This window comes from Canis aureus, chromosome 21 (assembly GCF_053574225.1).
Source record: "Canis aureus isolate CA01 chromosome 21, VMU_Caureus_v.1.0, whole genome shotgun sequence".
NCBI lineage: Eukaryota > Metazoa > Chordata > Mammalia > Carnivora > Canidae > Canis > Canis aureus.
Genome location: NC_135631.1, coordinates 18,963,037 through 18,984,486, shown reverse-complemented (window position 1 = coordinate 18,984,486; position 21,450 = coordinate 18,963,037). Strand labels below are relative to the sequence as shown.

The window sequence follows — 21,450 nt, the reverse complement described above, 5'->3', positions numbered from 1 at the left end:
CAGAGCAGTGCAACGCCCAGACCAGAAATGCACATCAGCCTAATCTTCAAAGAGAGATTCAGGGAGATAGAGAAGATTATTTTCCTCATACAAGAAAACAGTTTGGGATTTGAGCACTGAATTATTTGAAGCCAAACTAATAAGTATTAATTAAGATGGGCAAATTTTCAGTGACCATGTTTTCTAAACACAAAGGAATTAAGCTGCACCCGGCTTGTAAAAGGAATGTTTTCCTTCCATGAACCCTTAAGTCACACTTTGCAAGACTATGTGCTCTACCTAAATGAAAATCTACCCAGATGGTGAAAACCGTAATCATTAATTTATTCATTCAACAAACATTCATTGGTCACCATACTAGGCGTTAGATGGGGAGGAAAAAGATACAGTCCTTACCCTGCAAAGGACCATGTATCTTTGATAAATCAGACATACATAAAACAAATTATCTCACAAATAGAATAAAAGAAAAAAAGAGGTTTTAGAAAGGTGTACAAGATATCACACTTGGTACTTTCTCTGCCATTTGCACAAATGTGGGCATTGCCCAATTGTCATGGGGCGGGGGGAAGAATTTTTATAAACTTTCCAAAGCTAGAGGTCTATACTGATGTTTCTAAAGCTGCTGTACTCTTGACCCTTGGTTAAAAACACAAAGTTTATATAATAAGTTTATATAAGTTTATATAAGTTTATGGGGTGCTGACTGTATCCTCTTGGGGATCATGGCTCATGATAGGTTTGTAGCTATTTGGAAGCCTCTGCATTACACCCTCATCAGGAGATGGCAGCTGTGTGCCCACCTGGCTCTGGGAGCCCTGGTTCTTGGTTTCATTCTAACCTTACAGTTAAGGGCCAATATACTAGAAGGGTCAGAATTTTTTCTGCAATCACAAACCAGTAACGGAACCATCGTGCTCAATACTGCTGCATCGGCGTAAGTTGACCTCTTTTTTTGTCTAGGGAGATAAACCTTCAGAGGACAATGGAGCATCCTTCATATGAGATAATATGATCCTAATTTATAAAATAGGACTTGGACTCAAGATCATTATGACTTCGTATTTGATGGCCAGTATATTATTGCTAGGCAACATGTAGGTTTTGAGGCTTGGTGGTTATTAGTTCTGCTGGTTCTTGCAAAACAAAAGTGAAGTCAAAGTCCTGAGCTCAATTGCCACATGGGGCAAATTTGTGGCTCTTACTCAAAGTGATATCCTTTATAGTTAAACTGAGCCAACTCTCTTGAAAATGTGAGCTGGTGAACACAAGCAACAATAGAGAGCGACCTGCCCAGCATAAACTCTCTTCAAGATTATTAAAGCTATAGGTGCTAACTCGGTTTCATCACCTTCATCCTAAAGCTCAAAGCACTTTCTTTCCTAACAATTTCTCTTTTGTCCTAGAAAACCTGAGGTGCCACTTTTATGGGGGATGAAAACCAAACCATAGACATCCAGTTCCACTTTCATCCATTTTCACCCATCCTGGAGATACAAATACTTATTTTTGTGGCTTTCCTGCTAATGTATATTGGCAGTCTCACTGGTAATGCCACAATCTTTCTCACTGTCTGGGCAGAGCGTTCACTCCACACTCCCATGTATTTCTTTCTGGCCAATCTGGCAGTTCTGGAGATCTTTTACTCTTCCACTGTTGCCCCTCTCGCTTTGGTCAACCTCCTGACCATGGGGAGAATACCCATCTCTTTCGCTGGCTGTGGCACACAGATGTTCTTTTTTGTCTTTCTGGGCAGTGCTGACTGTATCCTCTTGGGGATCATGGCTTACGATCGGTTTGTAGCTATTCGGAAGCCTCTGCGTTACACCCTCATCATGAGATGGCAGCTGTGTGCCCAGCTGGCTCTGGGAGCCCTGGTCCTTGGTTTCATTCTAGCCTTACAACTAACAGCTCTGATTTTCCATCTGCCATTTTGTGGCCACAACAGAATCACTCACTTCTACTGTGATGTACTCCCGATCTTGCAGCTGGCCTGTGGGGATACTCGAATGCAAGAAGCCATGATCTTCATTGTCAGTGTCATCATCCTCACCATTCCCTTTTCTCTGATCTCCATCTCATACGTCTTCATTGTGGGTGCCATTCTGAAGATCCGCTCTGCAGAGGGGCGGCACAAGGCCTTCTCCACCTGTTCTTCTCACCTGACTGTAGTTCTCCTCCAGTATGGCTGCTGTAGCCTTATCTATTTACGCCCCAGCTCTAGCTACAACCCAGAAATGGGCCGTGTGGTGTCTGTTGTCTACACTTTTGTCACCCCTGTCTTGAACCCCTTGATCTACAGTATGAGGAACAAGGAGCTGAAAGATGCATTAAATAAGGTAATGAAAAGACATCTGCTCCACTAGGAAATGTGTGAGTTTCTAGGCTCATGTAAATGGCAGGAAATTATTCTTCAGAAAATGATCAACTCAGGGGAACTGATTTACTACTTCCTCAGGCCCCAGTTCCTACTTCTAGCTCCCAATGGCAGTGCAAACTCCTGAAAGTAAGATATTATTTAAGATGGGCACATATTTTTTGTTCACTAATCCATCCCTAGTGCCTTAAACAGCTCAAGTAGATAGTCAATACATATTTATTGAATTGATGAGTTCCTTCAAGTGATATCAAAGGACATTATTTGTCATATACTGAAATTTGCATATACTAGCATTCCATAAGTACTCAGAGTAATTTTAAGAGGTTCCCTCCAAGAGCACTAATAGTTCTTCAAGCTTCTACTCATTAAGCCTTACTTTTTCTCCTTTCTATTGACGGAGTCTTGGGAAATGTTTATTGTGAAACCCACCAGTGTTGAGAAGTTCTAAAAATAACATCTGGAATATAATATGTATCTGGAATGTATTGTCATTTTAAAAGTATATTTGGTGATGCTTCAAAATTATAAACAATATCTTCACCCCATTTGGAATAGGAAAATTCAAGAAGGGGTCAAGGGACTAAAGATTATCTGGCAGAACTGATAAAAGAACTTCTTTTCTCTGTTCTTGCCAACCTGTCTTGTTATGGTTCTACTTTTAAAATACCACTTTTTTCATTTTTAAATATACATCAATTTTAGAAAAATTGGGAAACCTATAAAAGTAGACAGAAAAAAAAGTTAAAAATCATTTCTAACCCAATTAAAGTAAACAGATAAAGTAACAGTAAGCAGATAATATTCGGGTACTTTATACATTATGCATATTACGAGATGTGGCACCGTTTCATTCTCTAACTCGTAATGTAAACATCTGCCTTGCTGAAGTGGCCTTCTAAAACATGAGCTGTCATATTATTTCCATTTATCCTTATTGGCGCTTAAAGGGCTACCAATTTTTCACTATTGCAAGTTATCACTGTGATAAACATCTTTAAATACAATTTATTGTGTGTTAACTCTAATTCCTTCCCTAGGGTTAAAATAATTTTAAACCCCTATTTACACACACATTGCCAAATTGCATTCCTAGAGACTACAAATTTATACTCCCACAAACTATTTACAAAAGTATTTGCCTTATAATTTCATGCTCAACACTGAGCTGCTTCCTTCCTTTCCTTTCTTCCGTTCTTCCCTCCTTCACTCTCTTTCTTCCTTCTGTTTCTTTTCTTACTGTCATTTTGATGGTTTTTACAATGGCAACTATTAATCTAGTTTACGTTCATTAAATTGAACTTTTTATGTATTTTATAGCAATTTAAAAATTTTTGTGGGTTTATCTAAGATGCTTAAAGAATTTTAAGACCTATTTTTAAGTCTTTATAATTTATGTCAATGCTTGCCCTGTATGTGTGGGAAGCATTTTGAAAGTTTATTTCATACATATATTACATATTATATATACTATTTATACACACTATACATGTATGTTACTGTAGAATTCACAATTCAAATCTTGCTTTGTGGGGATCCCTGGATGGCTCAGCGGTTTAGCGCCTGCCTTTGGCCCAGGGCGCGATCCTGGAATCCCGGGATCGAGTCCCGCATCGGGCTCCCGGCATGGAGCCTGCTTCTCCCTCTACCTCTCCCTCTACCTCTCTCTCTACGTCTATCATGAATAAATAAATAAAATCTTTAAAAAAAACTTTTGCTTTGTGATTTTCCCATTTTTACAACAAATACATTCTGAAATGTTACCTGAAATCAAATATTCATTCATATTTTGTTCTTGGGGTTTTATGTTTAAATTTTTAAATGGAACTTACCATTCTGGAATTTGTTGAGTTGTATGCTGTGCTACAAGGCTTTAACTTTTACCTCAAATAACCAACTGCTTCAGTATAATTTTCTTTTTTTTTTAAAGATTTATTTATTTATGATAGAGAGAGAGAGAGAGAGAGAGAGAGGCAGAGACACAGGAGGAGGGAGAAGCAGGCTCCATGCACCAGAAGCCCGACGTGGGATTCGATCACTAGGTCTCTAGGATCGCGCCCTGGGCCAAAGGCAGGCGCTAAACCGCCGAGCCACCCAGGGATCTCCTGCTTCAGTAGAATTTTCAAACCATGTTTATCCATTTAACCACTGAATTATCATCTTCATCATGTAGTAAATACACATTTCTCTTAAGCTCTATTTCTTCGGTGCTTACTGCATTCCCTGTATCTATCAGTCCATACATTTCTACACCAATACCACCTTATTTGTACCACTGGTATTTTATGATCATTTACATCACAGTATTAGAATGAATTTATCTTTCCAGAAATTTGCCACAGTTAATAGGTTTGGAGTTTGCCTTCAAACAGGTTGTGGTAGTTTTGAAAAAATCCTTCGATGTTCCTCCCTTTCCAAGGTAGAGTGTAACCCCCCTCCCTTTGAGTGTGGGCTATACTTAGTTAACTTATTTCTAGCAAACAGAATGTGGCAGGACTGATACTTGACTTCTCAGGCTGGGCCATAAAATACTGGGGCTGCAGCCTCTCCCTCCTCACATAACTCACTCTGGGAGAAGTTGCCATGTTCTGAGAACTACCAGGAAGCTCCACGGAGAGGTCCACACAGAGAGAAACTGAGGCCTCTTGACAACAGCCATGAGAGTCAACCTATGTTGGGCACAGACCTGTCTTCAGATGACTGGAGCCCTGGCTGACTTTTTGACTGTACCTCCTGAAACACTATGAGCCAGAATCACTCTGCTAAGCTGCTCCTTCTAGATTCCTGACTCTCTGAAGCTTTGTAAGATAATAAGTAACTTTAGTTTTCAGCTGCTATGTTTTGGGATAATTTTTTGTGCAGCAATAGATAACATAACTCCCATTATTAGAATGAACCCAGCAATGATTGACAAGCTGCATTTTAGGAGGCTTTTGCATGCATATGGCCTACATTCCACCATGTCCTTACCAAAGATTGTATAAGCTCCAAACTGCAAGGATTTCCCAAATGTCCTTTAATTCTGTACCACTCTCACACACCATCATATAAACCCAGGTGGTGCTGGCAGTGGTGACTTTTTAAGGGGAGAAAAATACTTACCTTGTTAAGATTTGACTTTTGTTTCAAGAGGTTTCTTGGCCTCTCTTATCCAAAAAGCTTTGTCTCCTACCCCTTGGCCCCAACTTTCCAAAATGACCAGCATGACATATCCCTTCTCACATGCCCTCCTCCCACTGTGACGTTGACACTCTTTCCATCCACAGGTGGGGTCCATCTTTCCTGCCCTTGAATCTAGGTGGCCTTATAACTGCAGGAGAAGTGATGCTATGTCACCTTCAAGACTAGGTGATAATAGGGGATATGATTCCAATTGGCCCTTACAGGACACTTGTTCTTGGAATCTAGCCACCATGCTGTGAAGAAAGAAACCACACAGGAAGTCCACATGTAAGTGCGAAAACCCCACTCAGGTCTCAGCTGACAGCACCAACTCCCAGGTTGAGAGAAACTTCAGATGGTTCTAGCAACCAACCACTGGGTCATTCCCAGCTTCAAGCAGTACCATGTGATGCAACCTGGAGCAGAGATGCGCTATTCCCATTGTGTCCTGGCCAAACTGCAGTATCACTAGCAAAATAAATCATAATTATTATCTTAACCACTACATTCGGACGGTCATGCGTATCAAATAACTACAACATCCCAAGTTAACCGTCAAAGTACAAAATGTCATGTGTTTTACAAGTATCCTATTTCACTAATAAGAGGAAGAAAATTAAAATACCAGAATGCAAGCCATCTCTTCAGTGTCAGCTAATAGGTGAGGGCAGCAAGTGCACCCGAATTCTTAAACATCACTGTACTTTATTTTACATCAGGCTTCTGTGTAATTTACAGAATGTCTCAACACAGTTAATGGTCTTCATGGAATTTTGACTAATTTTCATACTTTGTTGATCAAATCTCTTTCTTTGCTAAGGTTTGCCCAAAGGAAGAGATATAGCCAAGGTCCCTCCCATGTAATGGTCTCAGAGGCCAGCCTGAATCTCTCTTTCCCCAACTGTCCCAGGAAAAGGCCAAAAACAAGAAGCTTACCTACCTTCTCCCACTTAGATATGGGAAAATAGAGAAGGCCAATGCCAGAAACAGACCAGTGAGGCTGAGGCTCAGGGAACAGGAAGGTGTGAGGAGTTAAGTTGAAGCTTTCACAGAATTTCCTCCCTTCCTCCCTACCCTTCTTGAGTCCTCTTCCACCCTGCCCCCATTTCCTCAGCACCAGCTGTCACCAGTAAAATGGGCAAAGATCTATTCTGAATGGGATGCTGCCACTGACCTTGCCCCGGTGATTCTACAGGAACTTAAAGGTACTTGGAGACCTGGGCCTTCAAGGGATAGCGTGTGAAGACCTCTCCTGTGAATCAGGAGATAGAATCTATTTTTACTTTGCCAATTCTTTTTTTTTTTTTTCTTTTTTATTTATTTATGATAGTCACAGAGAGAGAGAGAGAGAGAGAGAGAGAGAGAGAGAGGCAGAGACACAGGCAGAGGGAGAAGCAGGCTCCATGCACCGGGAGCCTGACGTGGGATTCGATCCCGGGTCTCCAGGATCGCGCCCTGGGCCAAAGACAGGCGCTAAACCGCTGCGCCACCCAGGGATCCCGCCAATTCTTTTCTACATATTGGTTTATGATTGAGAGAGAACTCAGAAATGTCCAGACAATTACTATTAAGTACATGATAAGAATAAAATGCCGAATGCAAAGTACATAGTTTCTGCCTTCCATCACTTATTCTGAGAAGGGCTCAGGAAGGAGGGAATCATCATCCCTTTCCTGAGCCATGTAGATAAATGGCCAGGGGAATCAGTTCCCATCCCACCCCTACAATGCTCAGGGAATCCAAAGGAAATAATGGAAGCAACTATAAGCTTCCCCCACCTCTTGCCAGTTCAGTAATGGAAAATCATGCAAGGAAGCTGGCTTTCTGCTTTTATCTTCCAATGCCATGACCTATTCCAGAAAACTACCATGTCTTCCCACCTCTACAGGGCAGCCAATTGCTACGAACACAAGATGGATGTCTCCCAACACGTTGGTGTCAAAGACTGGTCAGCACTAAGCTGGGATCCATGGCAGGAGGGTGGGCCTACATGTTCTCTCACTCATTTGTGATTCTCTTTTTAATGATCCTTCATGATTTCACCTAGTGAACCTTTTTTTTTTTCACCTTTAAGTAGTATACAAAATACTTGAATTTTAAAACATTTTCTCATTATACTACCAAAAATCATCTTATTTTATTGATCATTCATTCATTCATTCATTCATGAGAGACACAGAAGGAGAGAGGCAGAGACACAGGCAGAGGGAGAAGCCCGACGTGGGACTCAATTCTGGGTCTCCAGGATCACACCCTGGGCTGAAGGTGGTGCTAAACTGCTGAGCCACCAGGGCTTCCCTTATTTTATTTTTTTTTAATATTTATTTTATTTGAGAGAGCTCAGGAGCAGGGGGGGTGGGGGGGCAAAGGCAGAGGGGGTGGAAGAGAATCTCAAGCAGACTCCCCACTGAGCACAGAGCCCAAAGCAGCGCTTGATCTCAAGACCCTGAGATCATGACCTGAGTGAAAATCAAGAGTCAGATGCTTAACCAACTGGGTGACCCAGGTATTCCACCAGAAATCATTTTAAATTCCCCTAATGGTTCACACATACCACATGATAGTAGGCTGTAAAATGTCCCCTCCCCCCAAGATGTCCCTATCCTAATCCCCAGAACCCACGAATATGTTACTTTCTATGGTAAAGGGGATTTTGCAGATGTAATTCAGGATCTTGAGATGGGGAGATTATCCTGGATTATCCAGATGTTTATCACAGAGTCTTTATAAGAGAGAAGCAGGAGGATTTGAGAGAAGAATGTGACAACAGAAGGAGAGGGTGAGAGGTAGAGTTCAAAAGACGCTCGCCTGCTGGCTTTGCAAATGGGAAGATGGGGCTCCAAGCCAAGGAATGCAAGCAACCTCTAGAAGGTTTAAAAAAAAAAAATGGTAAGGAAACATTCTCTCCTAGGACCTCTAGAAGGAACACAGTACCACAAGTTTGCTGACTACATGAGCAATGGCCCTCTGGGCAGTTGGTGAGTCTTTCTCCTCGATGACACCCTACAAGCATTCATGTCTAATGACCTAAAGCAATGGTTCACAAGGTAGAACCAGTGGCATCAGTGTCACCTGCAGCTTGTTATAAATGCAGCTTGCTCTCGGGGCCCTACTTCAGACCTACAGAATCAGAAACTCTAGGGATGAGGCCCAGCAGAGATTTAACAGCCTCTCTTGAGGAGGCGGAGAACCACTGGTTAAGAGTTGCACATTACTTAAAGAAAATTGATACCATCTAAAACAGTCTCACAAGAAAGTCAATTTTGTTTTACCTCAATTTTTTTTAAAAAGAATGTATAGAGCCTATTAATACCACAAGGAATTATTTGTAGCTTTTGGAGAAAGACGGTGCTAAAGAAAACGCAGTGGCTTTGTCTAACTGATGTCCTCTGTCGTGTGTCAAACTTCTACCTAAATGGCACGCCAGAGAGACTTTTCTTTCACCCACTCAAGAGACACTCTCCAGAGGTGTCAGATCTTATTTTTAAAGAATCACTTGTGAGGGCAGCCCAGGTGGCTCAGTGGTTTAGCGCTGCCTTCAGCCCAGGGCCTGATCCTGGAGACCCGGGATCAAGTCCTATGTCAGGCTCCCTGCATGAAACCTGCTTCTCCCTCTGCCTGTGTCTCTGCCTTTCTCTCTTTCTCTCTCTCTCATAAATAAATAAATAAAATCTTAAAAAAAAAAAAGAATCACTTGTGAAAAGAATTTGTGCCCTCCCCATCTTAAAGGATCTATTGCACACTAAAAAAATGCATTATTCTTTTAAAAGGACTCCCATTAACCTCACAAACAGGTATTACAGGAGAAAAAATGGGTAATTTTGTTGATCCTCTGACACCTTGTCTTCTGTTTCTTTAATTACTGCTTATTCTTTCTTGAGTTAAACCACATCATTTATATTCAGACTTTTCTATTTTCCTTTATAAACAGCTTTAGCTGTATCTCAAAAGTCTTAATACATTTTATTACCCAGCTCTAAGTATCTTCTGCTTGCCATTATATCTCTTAGGTAGTCCATGAATTAGAGGTGTGTGTTTCTAACATCTGATTTCTAACATAAATGAGAAAACGCAATCTGTATCATTAAGGGTCAGCAAACATTTCCCATAGAGTCTGTTAGTAAATATTTTAGGCTTTGGGGGCCAAGTGGTCTCCGCTGAGAGTACTCATCTCTCTGCCTTCTGCTGCCCTAAAGCAACCAATAAATGAGAGTGACTGTTTCCACAAAACTTTAGCTAAAAGGAAGGCAACTGGCCTGATTCAGCCAACAGTCATAGTTTCCAATCCCTGGTCTAAATAGCACCAATTCTTTGGACACTGTTAAGATCTGATGGTCCCTAGTACTGTTCTGTAACGTTCAGCGCTTGCCCCAAACCCTACCATCATCTTTTCCCTCCACCTGCTACTCTTCTCCCCTAAAGTTCAGGCCTGGCCCACATAAGCACTTGCTTTTGTTAAGTTGTCACAGTGCTTCACATATTGGGTTTCTGGAATCGGAGAGGCCCAAGGTGCCAGCCTCACCACTTGCCAATGGGTGGTTTGGGGCTAATTACTTAACATTTCTAATCCTCAAGTTCCTCACTTACAAAATAGAGAAAATAACAGTACCTACTTCTGGGGGGGTTGGCCTAAGGAAGGATTTACTTAGATAATCCATACACAGCACCTGGCAGAGGGCCAGGCAGGCTTCAACAGCGACTAGTAACATTTGACATCATCACGCCATTGAACCACTGCTCTGGGAGGCAGGGAGATCATTCAACCCCTTTTACAGAGAAATTAAGGCTCTGGGACGATTGGGTAACTTGCCCAAAAGCTGAGAGCCGGTGACAAAGCACCGATTCCCACCCAGGACTCCTATTTCCAGATCCGAAGTGTGCGGACTCAGGCTCTGATTCACACGTGAGGAATTCGCCGCTGCCATCCCTAGGCCAAGCTGCATTTTCAGACACGCGGAGAGAGGAGTTGCGAAACGCACAGGAATGAGTTCTTCGTGGTTGCAGTTTAGTCCTTACGGGGAAAAGTGAGAGTTAGTTCCGTGAGCTCAGCGGGCCCGACGAGGCCTGCGGGACCCCTGGGGGCAGGGCGCGGAGGCTGAGCCCCGGAGCAGCGCCTTCCCGGGCTCCGGCCGCTGGGCGTGGGGGGGCGGGGTCCCCCGGGGCGCAGGCGGGGGGCGACCCTCCAGGCCCCCTGGGAGCAGGGCGTGGAGGCTGAGCCCCAGAGCAGCGCCTTCCCGGGCTCGGGCCGCTGGGCGTGGGGGGGGCGGGGTCCCCCGGGGCGCAGGCGGGGGGCGGCGCTCCGTGGCCCCGCCGACCTCTGCCGGCTCCCCCGCGCCACTTGCCCGGAGCACCTGGCGCCTAAAAATATCGCCCGGGTCGGACCTCCCGGAACCAGCCCCCGCTTTGGAGGAGCGCGGCGCCGTCATCCCCTCGACACACATAAATCACGGCTCCGACCTGCTGTGGACTCAGCGGGTGACGCGCGGCTCGAGCGGCGACGAATCCAGCCCCCGACGAAGGCCCGGCCCGGCCCGCCGAGGCCGCCCGCCGGAGACACGGCCCAGCCACCTCCGCGTCCGCCAGCCCGCTCCGGAGCCAGAGCCTGTGGCAATCACGAGTTTCTCTCCGCCCCGTCGGTGACGGAAAACTCGTGACTCGGCCCTGAGCGCGGGGCGGGCGCTGACAAGCCGGCGGGGGGGCGGGGGGCGGGGCTGCGAGTCGGGCTCGCGAGGAAGCCCCCGACGGGCGGCGCGTGCGCAGTCTCTCTCCACGGGACCTCCTTCCCGCCGCTGAGACTAGGAAGCGGGACGCCAAATCTGTCCCCGCGCAGCCGCCGCGCCGGGCGCCGAGCGCCGAGCGGGGGCCGCCCTCCCCGAGGCGCGCCTGTGCACGTTCCCACGCACGCTCCGGCGTACGGCGGCGGCCCGGGGTCGCGAGCCGGCGGAGGACCCGCGCGCGGAGGAGCCCGGGGCGGCAGCGCTTCTTCCCTCCCTCCCCCACTCCCCTCCCCGCTCCCTCCCCCCCTCCCCAAGAATGTTCCGCTACGAGGTGAGCTCTTGCGACCGGAAGTGACCCCTCCCTCCCTCCCGCGCCCCCTCTGCTCTCTCACCCCCGCGCCCCGGGGGGGAGGGGAGGGGAGGGCGGGGGCGGCTGGCGGCGGGACGCGGGACCGAGTGGAGCGCGTAGGGCCTGGGGTCGCGCGCGGCTGTAGTCCGAGGGCGCGGAGCCGGCTCCAGGGGGCGGGACTGCCCCTATCAGTTGCGGCTGGGGAGAGTTGGCCTCCGTTTTGGGGTGGGGAGGGCCCGTTAAGTGCGGTGACCTGAGCAGCCCCCGCCCCCACCCCCACCCCCACCCCCGGCGGGAGCCGCGGGGGGGCAGAGCGCTGCACCCACCGGCTGGCGCTCCTTCGGGAAGAGTCTCCCGGGAAAGCCTAGATACACGTTTCCCGCCCTGGACCCGGAACCCCCTCCCCTCCGGTTACACACACACCCGGAGGCTCGGGCACGGGCGGGTCGTGGGGCGGGGGGAGGGGGGCCCCGGACTCGCCCTTTCCTGGGGCTCGAGACTGTTTACCAAACCGGGCTCCGAACTGGGAGGGGGCGTGTCCCGCAGAAGTTGTTCTGGGGCGAGTGGAGGGAGACGTGGGCTCGCTGACCATCCCGGGAATGCAGCAGCAACAGTCGGGAGTCCTGTGACCCTGCCGCTAACTCACCCTTTGACCTTGAGCTGCTCCTAGTCTCTGGACAGAAAGTTTCTGGATTTTGTAGACGGAAGGCTGCTCCAGGTGATCGCTGAGAAGCTTCACAATTTAAAAAAGCAGTGATTTGGTTAAGTAGGTCTTTTGTGATTTGGAAGGGAGTGCAGTGCGGCTGGAAGCTGCCTCTGCTGCGGAGGCAGTCGCATGCCTGCTTTGGGGAACTTTGGGAGGGCTTAACCCGGGTTAGGATGGCCTCTTGGCCTAACCTTGCCTTTGGGAACAGCCTGCTTCAGGACGTAGCCGGGCACGGTATATCACAGGCTTGCCTATTGATATGTGGCCTGAGTCTTTGAAAATTGGGGACACGTGTACTTGATACTTGATAGGAATGGTTCAAGACCGAACCGACTTGATGTAAACATGGAGAGAGATGATGAGGTGCAGTAGGCAGAGTTGCCAACACAAAAGAGTACTTGGAGAAATAAGAAATCAGTGGAAAACTAAAGTGGAGAGGGGAAATGCTTAAAGCAGAAGGAACCTAAATTGTTCTGATACTACCATCGTTCAGCAGTCCACAATTTTTGCCAAATCTTTGCCTCATTTAATTCTCACACAACTCTCTAAGGTATTGTCCCTTTGTTACCACTCAGAGCCTAACGCAGAGCTGGAGACACAGTAGGTACTCGAGAGGTGTTTAACGAGTTAACCAGAATACGATTTGGCCCAGTTTGTGCCATTCTCTTGTGAGAATGAAGCCAGAACTTGAATTCACCATATCATGGCTTTCCCAGAGTTCACTTAATTGAGGTTGAAAATTTAGCTTTCTGTTTCATCCTCAGAGTTTGGGCCTACAGAAAACAGAAGGGTGGAAAATGAAGAGAAGGCTGTAAAAGGACATAATAAAGTAACTGATATTTTGACATGAGTATGAGTAACATGATGCTTCTGTTGAAAAACATACATAAAACTCAATGATAAAGTGTTCGTTTTCAGTTGTCATTACTTCTAACCAGTGATGTCAAAAAAGTTAGGAGCCTAATTTCTTGGTTGCTTGAAGAAACACTAGATTCTTGATAGAGAAATGGAGTGTTTGGGAAAAGAGAAACTGAAAGAAGATACTGCCATCTTCCAATGTCAGGGAAATTGGGGCAGAAAAAAAAATGCTGTCTTTACAAGAGGTCATAAGCTATTTTGATGATTGGAGGGACAAAATGAGCATTTTTTTAAATGAAGGTGTGAACTTCATGAATACCTAATAAGCTCTCTTCTTTTTTTTTAGTCCTTAGAGGATTGTCCCCTGGATGAAGATGAAGATGCATTTCAGGGCTTAGGAGAAGAAGATGAAGAGATTGATCAATTCAATGATGATACATTTGGGTCAGGTGCTGTTGGTAAGACATCTTTCTCCTGTAATGTCATCTTGATCTCTTGCTCTTCAAATATTCTCTTGTATAAGTGATTTGTCTTAGAGTAACTGCATTCAAAAACTTGGCAAAATATTCTATTCTTAGAAGTCTCAAATAGTTTAGTCTTCACTGGAAGCATCTACTTCACTCCCCTGGGCCCCTGTTTTGCCTTATTTATGTATAAAACCAGGTGTTCTCTGAGTCCAGTGCCTTCCAGCTGTTTTATCTGTGGTTCTAGGTTGATGCTGTAAGGCATGCAAATAGACAAGTAGACGTTTTATGAAGATTTGAAATAATCCTGGAAGAAGGAAGTTTTTATTAGTGGAATATATAACTTGGAAAACTAGTAGACTAAAAGAAAACTTGGACTTGGGTATATATGTTTTAAAATTCAGTTAATCAGTGATGTATTGTGTGACCCCACTATTGGCTTACATAGTATCTTCAATAAACTAAAAAGCATTTCATTCTAAGAATTGTGGTGATAGGAAGTCTTCATAAGTTAGAAAAGGGCTGGGCACAGATGAAATTTTCCTATTCCTGGATATAGATAAATATTTTAGGAGTTAGAAAAAGGTAAAAAATTAAAGAGCCAGACTAAACATGGCTCAGAGTTATAATTACTAAAATGAGAAACTTAGGGAACAAGCTTACATGATAAAATTTAAGAAATAAAGATCCTGGAGCAAGTATACCCATAAAATGTGCTTTCAAAAAAAAAGTAGGTAAGAGTCAATGCAAATTTTTTGCTTTTGACTGTTGGTATCGAAAAGTAGCAATGACAGTGTTTCTGTTGGGATGTGTAAAGTATGTGTGATTTCTTTGGAATCAGCATTTCTGTCTTTGGAACGAATATTCAAAGCTAAGTTGCAAGAGGAAATTTCACGATAGTGACTAATCTTAAAATGTTGAATATTAAAAAGAAAAAAGAGGTCTTAAAGGTGTGATAATGGTTACTCGTTTTGCAATGACCAGGACAACTTAAATTTGTTAAAACTTACACTGAGTTAACTGGCATAAATAAGAAAGTATAGTACTGTTTGTTAATCAAGGTTTACAAAATACAGTAGAGTTTAAAACTGCCACTACCCGGAGCAGCAAGAGAAGTGTTTAAGGTAGAAGCAAGGCCGATTACAGAAGGAAACCAAAGCCCTTTTGGATCATAGCCATAGTTTAGATGAGAGCCTCCAAGAGGATGACATGATCTAAGATGCTGTTCTCTCTCCATGGAGATCACAGGGAAAGAGTTGCAGAATAGAATTGCAAACGCAAGGAACTCATGAGAATTGCAAATTGTATTTGGAAGTTAGTTTAGTCTAACCTACAGGATACAATAGAAGTTACAGACATTGTGCACTTGGTTCTACAACTCCTTTTCTCTTAAAGTATTGTCCTGAATGTCACCATTAAATAAAGTCGATGGAATTGATTCATAGATATTATATGAAGATGAGATGGCATACTAATATGTCCTCAGTTCTGAACCTGGACAGAAGAGAAATAGTTTCAGCTCTTCTCATTGACTTTCAGCATGCTGTGGACAATTTTTTTCTGCTTCTATGTTCCTCACAGGTGGGGGAGAATATTGCCTTAAAAGGACATTAGAGTGTACAGGACTGTATTTTATATAATGGAAAAAAGAAAAGTACACACACATCAAAAAAGCCTGTAGGGTTATCCAATAAAAGAACAGGTAGTAAAAAGTAAAGGCAATGGAATAGCATATGGTCAGCTCACTTTGTGCCCTAGATCGTAAGTGATTAAGAAAGACTTTTCTTGGTCAACAAAGTTTATGATGGAGAAAAGTTTTCCAAATATGAGTCCTTATCTTTGAGAGTATAATATACATGAATTATAAAGTTAAAATCTTTAGAGAGAGAGCAGGGGGAGGGTGGTGCAGAGAGAGAGAGGGAGAGAAAGAGAATCTCAGGCAGGCTCCATGTCAGCACAGAGAGCCCAATGCAGGGCTCAATCTCAGGACCCTAAGATCATGACCTGAACCAAAATCAAGAGCCACCTAACTGAGCCACTCAGGTGCCCCTAAAGTTAAAAACTTAATTCTTCAGTTGAATGTCTGACTTGGGCACAGGTCGTGATCTCAGGGTCCTGGGATCAAGCCTGGCTCCCAGCTCAGTGGGGAATCTGCTTGCCCCTCTTCCTCTGCTCTCACACACTCGCATGCGCTCTCTCTCTTTCAAATATATAAAATCTTTAAAAAACAAAAACTTAATTCTCCATAATATCTTGATATAAATATTATACAGATTTAAAATTTAAAAATTGCTGTCAACCTGGGATTTCTTTACTGTACAAGATGCTGTTTGAGCTGGGGTAAAGAATTTTAAACCAAGAGGTAAAATATCAGACCTTTGACATGTGTTAGGATTTAATAGCTTTTAACTCAAGAGTGAGTGTCTTGAATGATACTTGTTAGTAGTTATTTTAAGTGACTGCTACTGATGCTCTGATGTCATGTTTCTTTAAGATGCTAGTCCTTCTGCTGGAAAAATGTTTACATCATCTAAGAGCAGTAAATGGCCACAGTAATCTCAACTCATTCTCTAAAAATAAAAGTTAACACTTACAGAGTGCTTCTTATCTATTAGGTACTATTCTAAGTGTTTTATATTTATTATTAATTCTCACAACCCTGTGAGGTAGATACTATTATTACCCTCATTTTAACAAATGAGGAAGGAAAGTATGAGAGAGGTGAAGTAACTATAAATACAATCAGGGTAAACTGCCAGTTATGACTGTCCTTGAGGAATCTTTGGGGATCTCCTGCTTCTGCTTGGAAGGGCTCCCCATTCTTTCCACCTCCCCTTTATTGATAGCTACTATAATCTTTAGGGACTTAGGTTGCCTTAAAATGAAATCACTTGTACTTTCTTTTCATTTTGTGTTGAGAACTATTCCTGGACAGCTGCTGGAGGTGGGGGGGGGGGGGGGGGACTTAGTAACCCACATCAGGATATAGATTATTAGTTGAAGGAAAGCAAATACTTCTTTTTCTTCATTTCACTGGTAATCCTTTGCCTACCCTTTATCATTTCGACCATTGTGGATCAAGCTCAAGCCTTGACACAGCTAAGTAATTTTATTTTTAGATCATTTGAAAGAGATACAAGTGAAGTATCCTCGAATAGTAAGGGCGTGTGATCTCCTGACATATTGCTTCACATGAGTTTTCACAGAGCAAGGAAAACCTAAAATGATGAGAGTATTCTGTGACATAGATCCCTTTGCTTACATGTTTGCAACAGTAACAGTCAATTCACAACAGAGAACCGTTCTTACAGAATATGGCTATTTCACTGGTGTTTTTAAATTAAGGACAAATAAACTATTCATCTTTGGTAGGATCTGGTAAACTTAGTAAACATGAGTATGGGAGGTGATAAATGAAAAATTATACATCTGGAATTCTGTCTGCCCTTGCTTTTTGGATCAGTAGTGTTATATGACTTATTGCTATGAAATAAAAATAACAAATTTTAAATGTTTATAATCTGATCCCAGAAGGGACTTAGCTTACCTAATAAATACTTGTGTAAGATGTTAAGATATTTATAATGCTCATTATGGTATTAATCATTACATTGGAAATAATCCAAATTTCTATATCAATAGAATTAGAATCTTATACAGGGAGACATCTGGGTGGCTCAGCGGTTGAGCATCTGCCTTTGGCTCAGGGCATAATCTTGGGTCTGGGGATGGAGTCCCGCATCAGGCTCCCTGTGAGGAGCCTGCTCTCCCTCTGTCTATGTCTCTGCCTCTCTCTCATGAATGAATAAATAAAATCTTTAAAAAAAAAATCTTATACAGGTATTAAAAAGAATGAGATGATGTTATCAGTAGTTACGTGCATGTGTGCATACATGAAAAGTTGTCCAAGATATATTGCTTAAATAAAAAGAAACCAGTTAAACTTTATAGTTTGCGTTTTGGAGAACTTAAAATACCTGTAGAATTCTGGAGAACTTTCTAAGTTACATCTTTGTGTGAGGTTTAAATTTTTAATAAACCTGTATTTTCTTTGTAAGCAGGAAAAAAAAGATAATTTTAACAAGTTGTACTTGAGTCCCTTAGAAAATAGTAAATCTACATCCTTTTTTTTTTTTTTTTTTTTTTTTTTAAGTGGCTACAATGTATTATACCCTAAGTGTATACTGGGTACCTTTTTCTTTTCTTATTATGGTGCCTCCAGCTCTTCTGTCATCTTTTTTTAATGAGGTATGTAGAAGAATGATGTGAGAAGGATTGCCATTGAGGACACTCGAATTCTGTGTTTCTATGTTATAAGGAAAATTACCTGTTATCCCTTTCTGTTGAAGCTTACAGGGGATAAAGAACAAAACTAAAGTTAAGAATAAAATACATACAAATACATGGGGGTTTTGTGAGTTTGAAAGTCTTGGTGTTCAGATGAGGTGAAGGTAGCATTAAAATGAAAAGATTTTTTAGGGAAAGTTTCCCTGAGGAGGGAAAGACACCTGAATTTAAATGCCAAAAGGAGCGAACTAGTGAGTGGAAGCAGAATGAAGGATGATTGAGGAGCACTGGGATGACCGAGCGATGGAAATAAGGTAGGGAAATAAGGAGCAATGGAAATAAAGAAGCTGATGGGGGTTCTGAAGACTTTTACCTGTGCTGTAGCAGGACTCATAAATAACACTGCATCGGCATATTGTGTGAACACATAACCTTGTGCCAGCACCAGACTGTGTAGTAGTGTGCAGGAATAGCGGGGACGTTGTTAACATGGAAAAGGACCGGACCAGGTCTGGATCGCCATCCCCTTTCCCCTGGCGTGCTGCAGTAGCCATCTGGCAGACCTCCATGCTTCCATGTTTCTGCTCCTTTCCCTGCCCCTCCTCCCCAATTCTTGAATCTGTTCTCAATACAGCAGCCAGAGTGTTTCTTTCAAAAAGTCAAGCCACATCAAACCTCCAGTGGCCCCCATTTCAATCAGAATGACCTGGAAGGAGCTCTCTCCCATCATTTGGCCTCATTTTTTTCTACTCTTCTCCTCGATTATTCCAATCCAAACACAGTGCTTGCTATCTCTCACAATCGTCACTTATCCTTAAGCCTTCTCTATAGATGTCCTCTGTGTGGAACACTCTTCCCCCACATAATCCACACAGCCATCTATTGGACTCTTGATTCTGCTCAGACGTCACCCTCAAAGTGAGACATACCTCTGACCATCCTACTCAGTCTCCAACCTTTGCTTTTCCTCCGTCCTCTTACAGCATTTCATCTCCTGATATGGTACCGAATTTACTTATTACATTTATTGTCTACTTTTTGTCTCTTCTCTACTTGAAGGAATGCTCCAGGAGGCCAGGGACCTTTATGTTTTTATACACAGATCTATCCCGTGTGCCTAAAACAGTACTTAGCACATAATATATACTCAACAAATACTCATTGAATGAAATGAATGAATTTGAGAGCTTGTAAAGAAGACGATTATAATTTAAAAGAACCTGTATACCAATGCAGAGAGTTTTAACTTTACTTTTTTGCCTGATAAATCATAGAATCTGAAAACCTATGGGTTGTTGTATACATACCTATCACCAGTTTAGAAATTGTTTTCAGGATACAGTTTGGATGCCATTCATAATGTATTAAACTATCAGTCTAACTGCTTGAATTTTATTTCTGGCATGATGTTATTTGTCCTTAATCACAAAAATCCCACTTTCAATTTAAGCCTCTTAGCTTAAATCTTATTTCATGTCTCTAAGTGGAAGCTGACTATATTCTAACATGAGTTCATTTGGTTAATTGAAGAATTTCATAAAACTTTTAGTCCCTATATGAAGTATGTTTTTTTTCTTATGATGTCCTTATAGATGATGATTGGCAAGAAGCCCATGAGCGCCTGGCTGAATTGGAAGAGAAACTGCCAGTGGCAGTTAATGAACAAACAGGCAATGGAGAAAGGGATGAAATGGACTTGTTGGGTGACCATGAGGAGAATCTGGCAGAAAGGCTCAGTAAGATGGTGATTGAAAATGAGCTAGAAGATCCAGCAATCATGAGAGCAGTGCAGACCAGGCCAGTTCTGCAAGTGAGTAAGTTACTCTGATTTGAGAACTATAGCAGACTAGTAGTTAAGGTGAAGTATTGAGCTGTGCATTTTGTTTCATCTACTATCCTAAGAAACTTGCATGTTCCATATAAAACTATTAATATAATTCCTGATCATAGCAGTTGAAGGTGGGGAATAATGTACATCCTAGAACACTGTAGTTTCGTCTTCTCAAGCAGTTGAGACTCTTTTGGAGCTTTGTTCACCGAAACCAGTTTAAATCGCCCAGAAAGCTCTCAGTATTCCAGACTTTGCGTATGTGTTTTCCTTTTTTGTTAGCCCCAACCAGGAAGTCTCAATTCCAGCATCTGGGATGGATCTGAAGTTCTGAGGCGAATCCGAGGACCACTGCTTGCTCAGGTATTAAACATTTTCTCTTTATACAAATTCCTAGTACGTGGAAACTCCTGTTGGGATCCTTTCCTTACTGAAACAGTGTATAGGTGTGTCTATCGTTTGCTATTATTGTGTTGATTATTTGATCTAGTGCTCATAACTGTACCTGTTGATGGTACACTTTCGCAGCCTCCACAGCAATGCTCAGTTGACTGTGCTTTATTTTGAAAAGGTAGAAAGGGAGACATTAGAATTCAAATTTGTTAGTTTATAATCCAAATTCCTGAAGTCATTGCTAAGTAGAGCCATGGGAATGAAGAACAGATAGGTGTTTAACAGTGGTTGGAGGTAGTGGAAGGGGTTGACTGCTGAGGGACAGTACAGCAGAGGTTTGGGCAGTGACAAAACTGCTCTGTTTCTTGACCGTGGCAGTAGATCCATGAATCTCTGTATTTATCAAAATTCAGAGGACTGTACAGCAAGGAAAGGGAATGTTACTGGACATGAATAAAGAAAAAGTTTAAAAATTTCTCAAGATGCTTTTGGCATCTGTAAGTATTAAAACATTTTAAGTTGGCTGTGGGCTAATTTTCTATTTGTTTTGTTTTGATTTTTTTTTAACCCATTTCTTCAATTAGGAAATGCCGACAGTGTCTGTATTAGAATATGCCCTGCCTCAAAGGCCCCCACAGGGCCCAGAAGATGATCGAGACCTTTCTGAGCGTGCATTACCACGGCGGTCAACTTCACCTATCATTGGGAGTCCTCCTGTTAGAGCCGTCCCCATAGGCACCCCACCTAAGCAGATGGCCGTACCCAGCTTCAACCAGCAGGTACCTCTCATTAACAGGCACTCAGCCCAGGATATTGGGAATCTGGGCAAAATTATTTGGGAAGTTGGCAATGCTGGGAGGAGGGTGGAAGTTTTGGGTAGGCATTAGATTAGAAAGAGAAGTTAGTACAAATAAGAGACACTTTCCCTAATGCCCTTTGCTGGTGCTGCTCCTGTTGCTGCTGCCTTTTCATTGGGGGAGAAAAAGGGTAGTTAACCACATTTAGTGTATATATCCTTTTCAAAGTGTTTTGCTGGCTGCCCACAACATTGGCAGAGAGGTAACTAAAAGCCGGGGGGAGTGGGAACACACAGCATTGTCCACATCCCTTTTTACCTTTAAGATATCCCTGCTTTCCCTAGAGCCTGTGCAGTCCTGTTCCATAGACTTTCCTCCACCTGAAACCAGCAGCTGAAAAGGAAGGCCAATTTGGAAGGTATGGGGGGAGGGTGGTGTTGGTATGGCCTAGTTAGGCTCAGTATTCTATGAAACGGTGGAGTCACAATGTATCACAAAACAGCTGAGCATGG

General features: G+C 43.2%; 2 protein-coding genes and 1 long non-coding RNA gene across 4 annotated transcripts in view; 2 read left to right on the top strand and 1 right to left on the bottom strand.

Annotated features, from left to right (window-relative positions):
• The first annotated feature begins 1,427 nt into the window (after positions 1-1,427).
• LOC144292698 (olfactory receptor 10V1-like) lies at positions 1,428-2,582 on the top strand. The gene has a single exon (XM_077863408.1). It carries the CDS (start codon positions 1,428-1,430, stop codon positions 2,364-2,366), a length of 939 nt encoding a protein of 312 aa, XP_077719534.1. The 3' UTR covers positions 2,367-2,582.
• Positions 2,583-10,163: 7,581 nt separating this feature from the next.
• On the bottom strand, positions 10,164-11,515 carry LOC144292697 (uncharacterized). The gene is made up of 2 exons (XR_013360043.1): positions 10,997-11,515; positions 10,164-10,550 (listed from the first exon to the last, which is right to left on the bottom strand). It is a non-coding gene; the product is annotated as an uncharacterized LOC144292697 (long non-coding RNA).
• The window catches only part of PATL1 (PAT1 homolog 1, processing body mRNA decay factor), a 29,347-nt gene continuing 19,333 nt past the window's right edge, over positions 11,437-21,450 (top strand). Inside the window, exons 1-5 of one of the 2 annotated variants that reach the window (XM_077863407.1) lie at positions 11,437-11,587; positions 13,516-13,627; positions 19,513-19,730; positions 20,031-20,111; positions 20,726-20,920. In XM_077863407.1, the coding sequence (XP_077719533.1) occupies positions 11,573-11,587; positions 13,516-13,627; positions 19,513-19,730; positions 20,031-20,111; positions 20,726-20,920 (621 nt within the window). In that variant the 5' untranslated portion in view covers positions 11,437-11,572. Of the gene's footprint in view, positions 11,588-12,017; positions 12,324-13,515; positions 13,628-19,512; positions 19,731-20,030; positions 20,112-20,725; positions 20,921-21,450 lie in introns of those variants that run through there. The other variant, XM_077863406.1, reaches the window with a different exon arrangement.

What these genes read in the sequence shown, in the direction of transcription:
- LOC144292698 (XM_077863408.1), top strand. Translation starts at nt 1,428, where the DNA reads ATGGGGGATGAAAACCAAACCATAGACATCCAGTTCCACTTTCATCCA.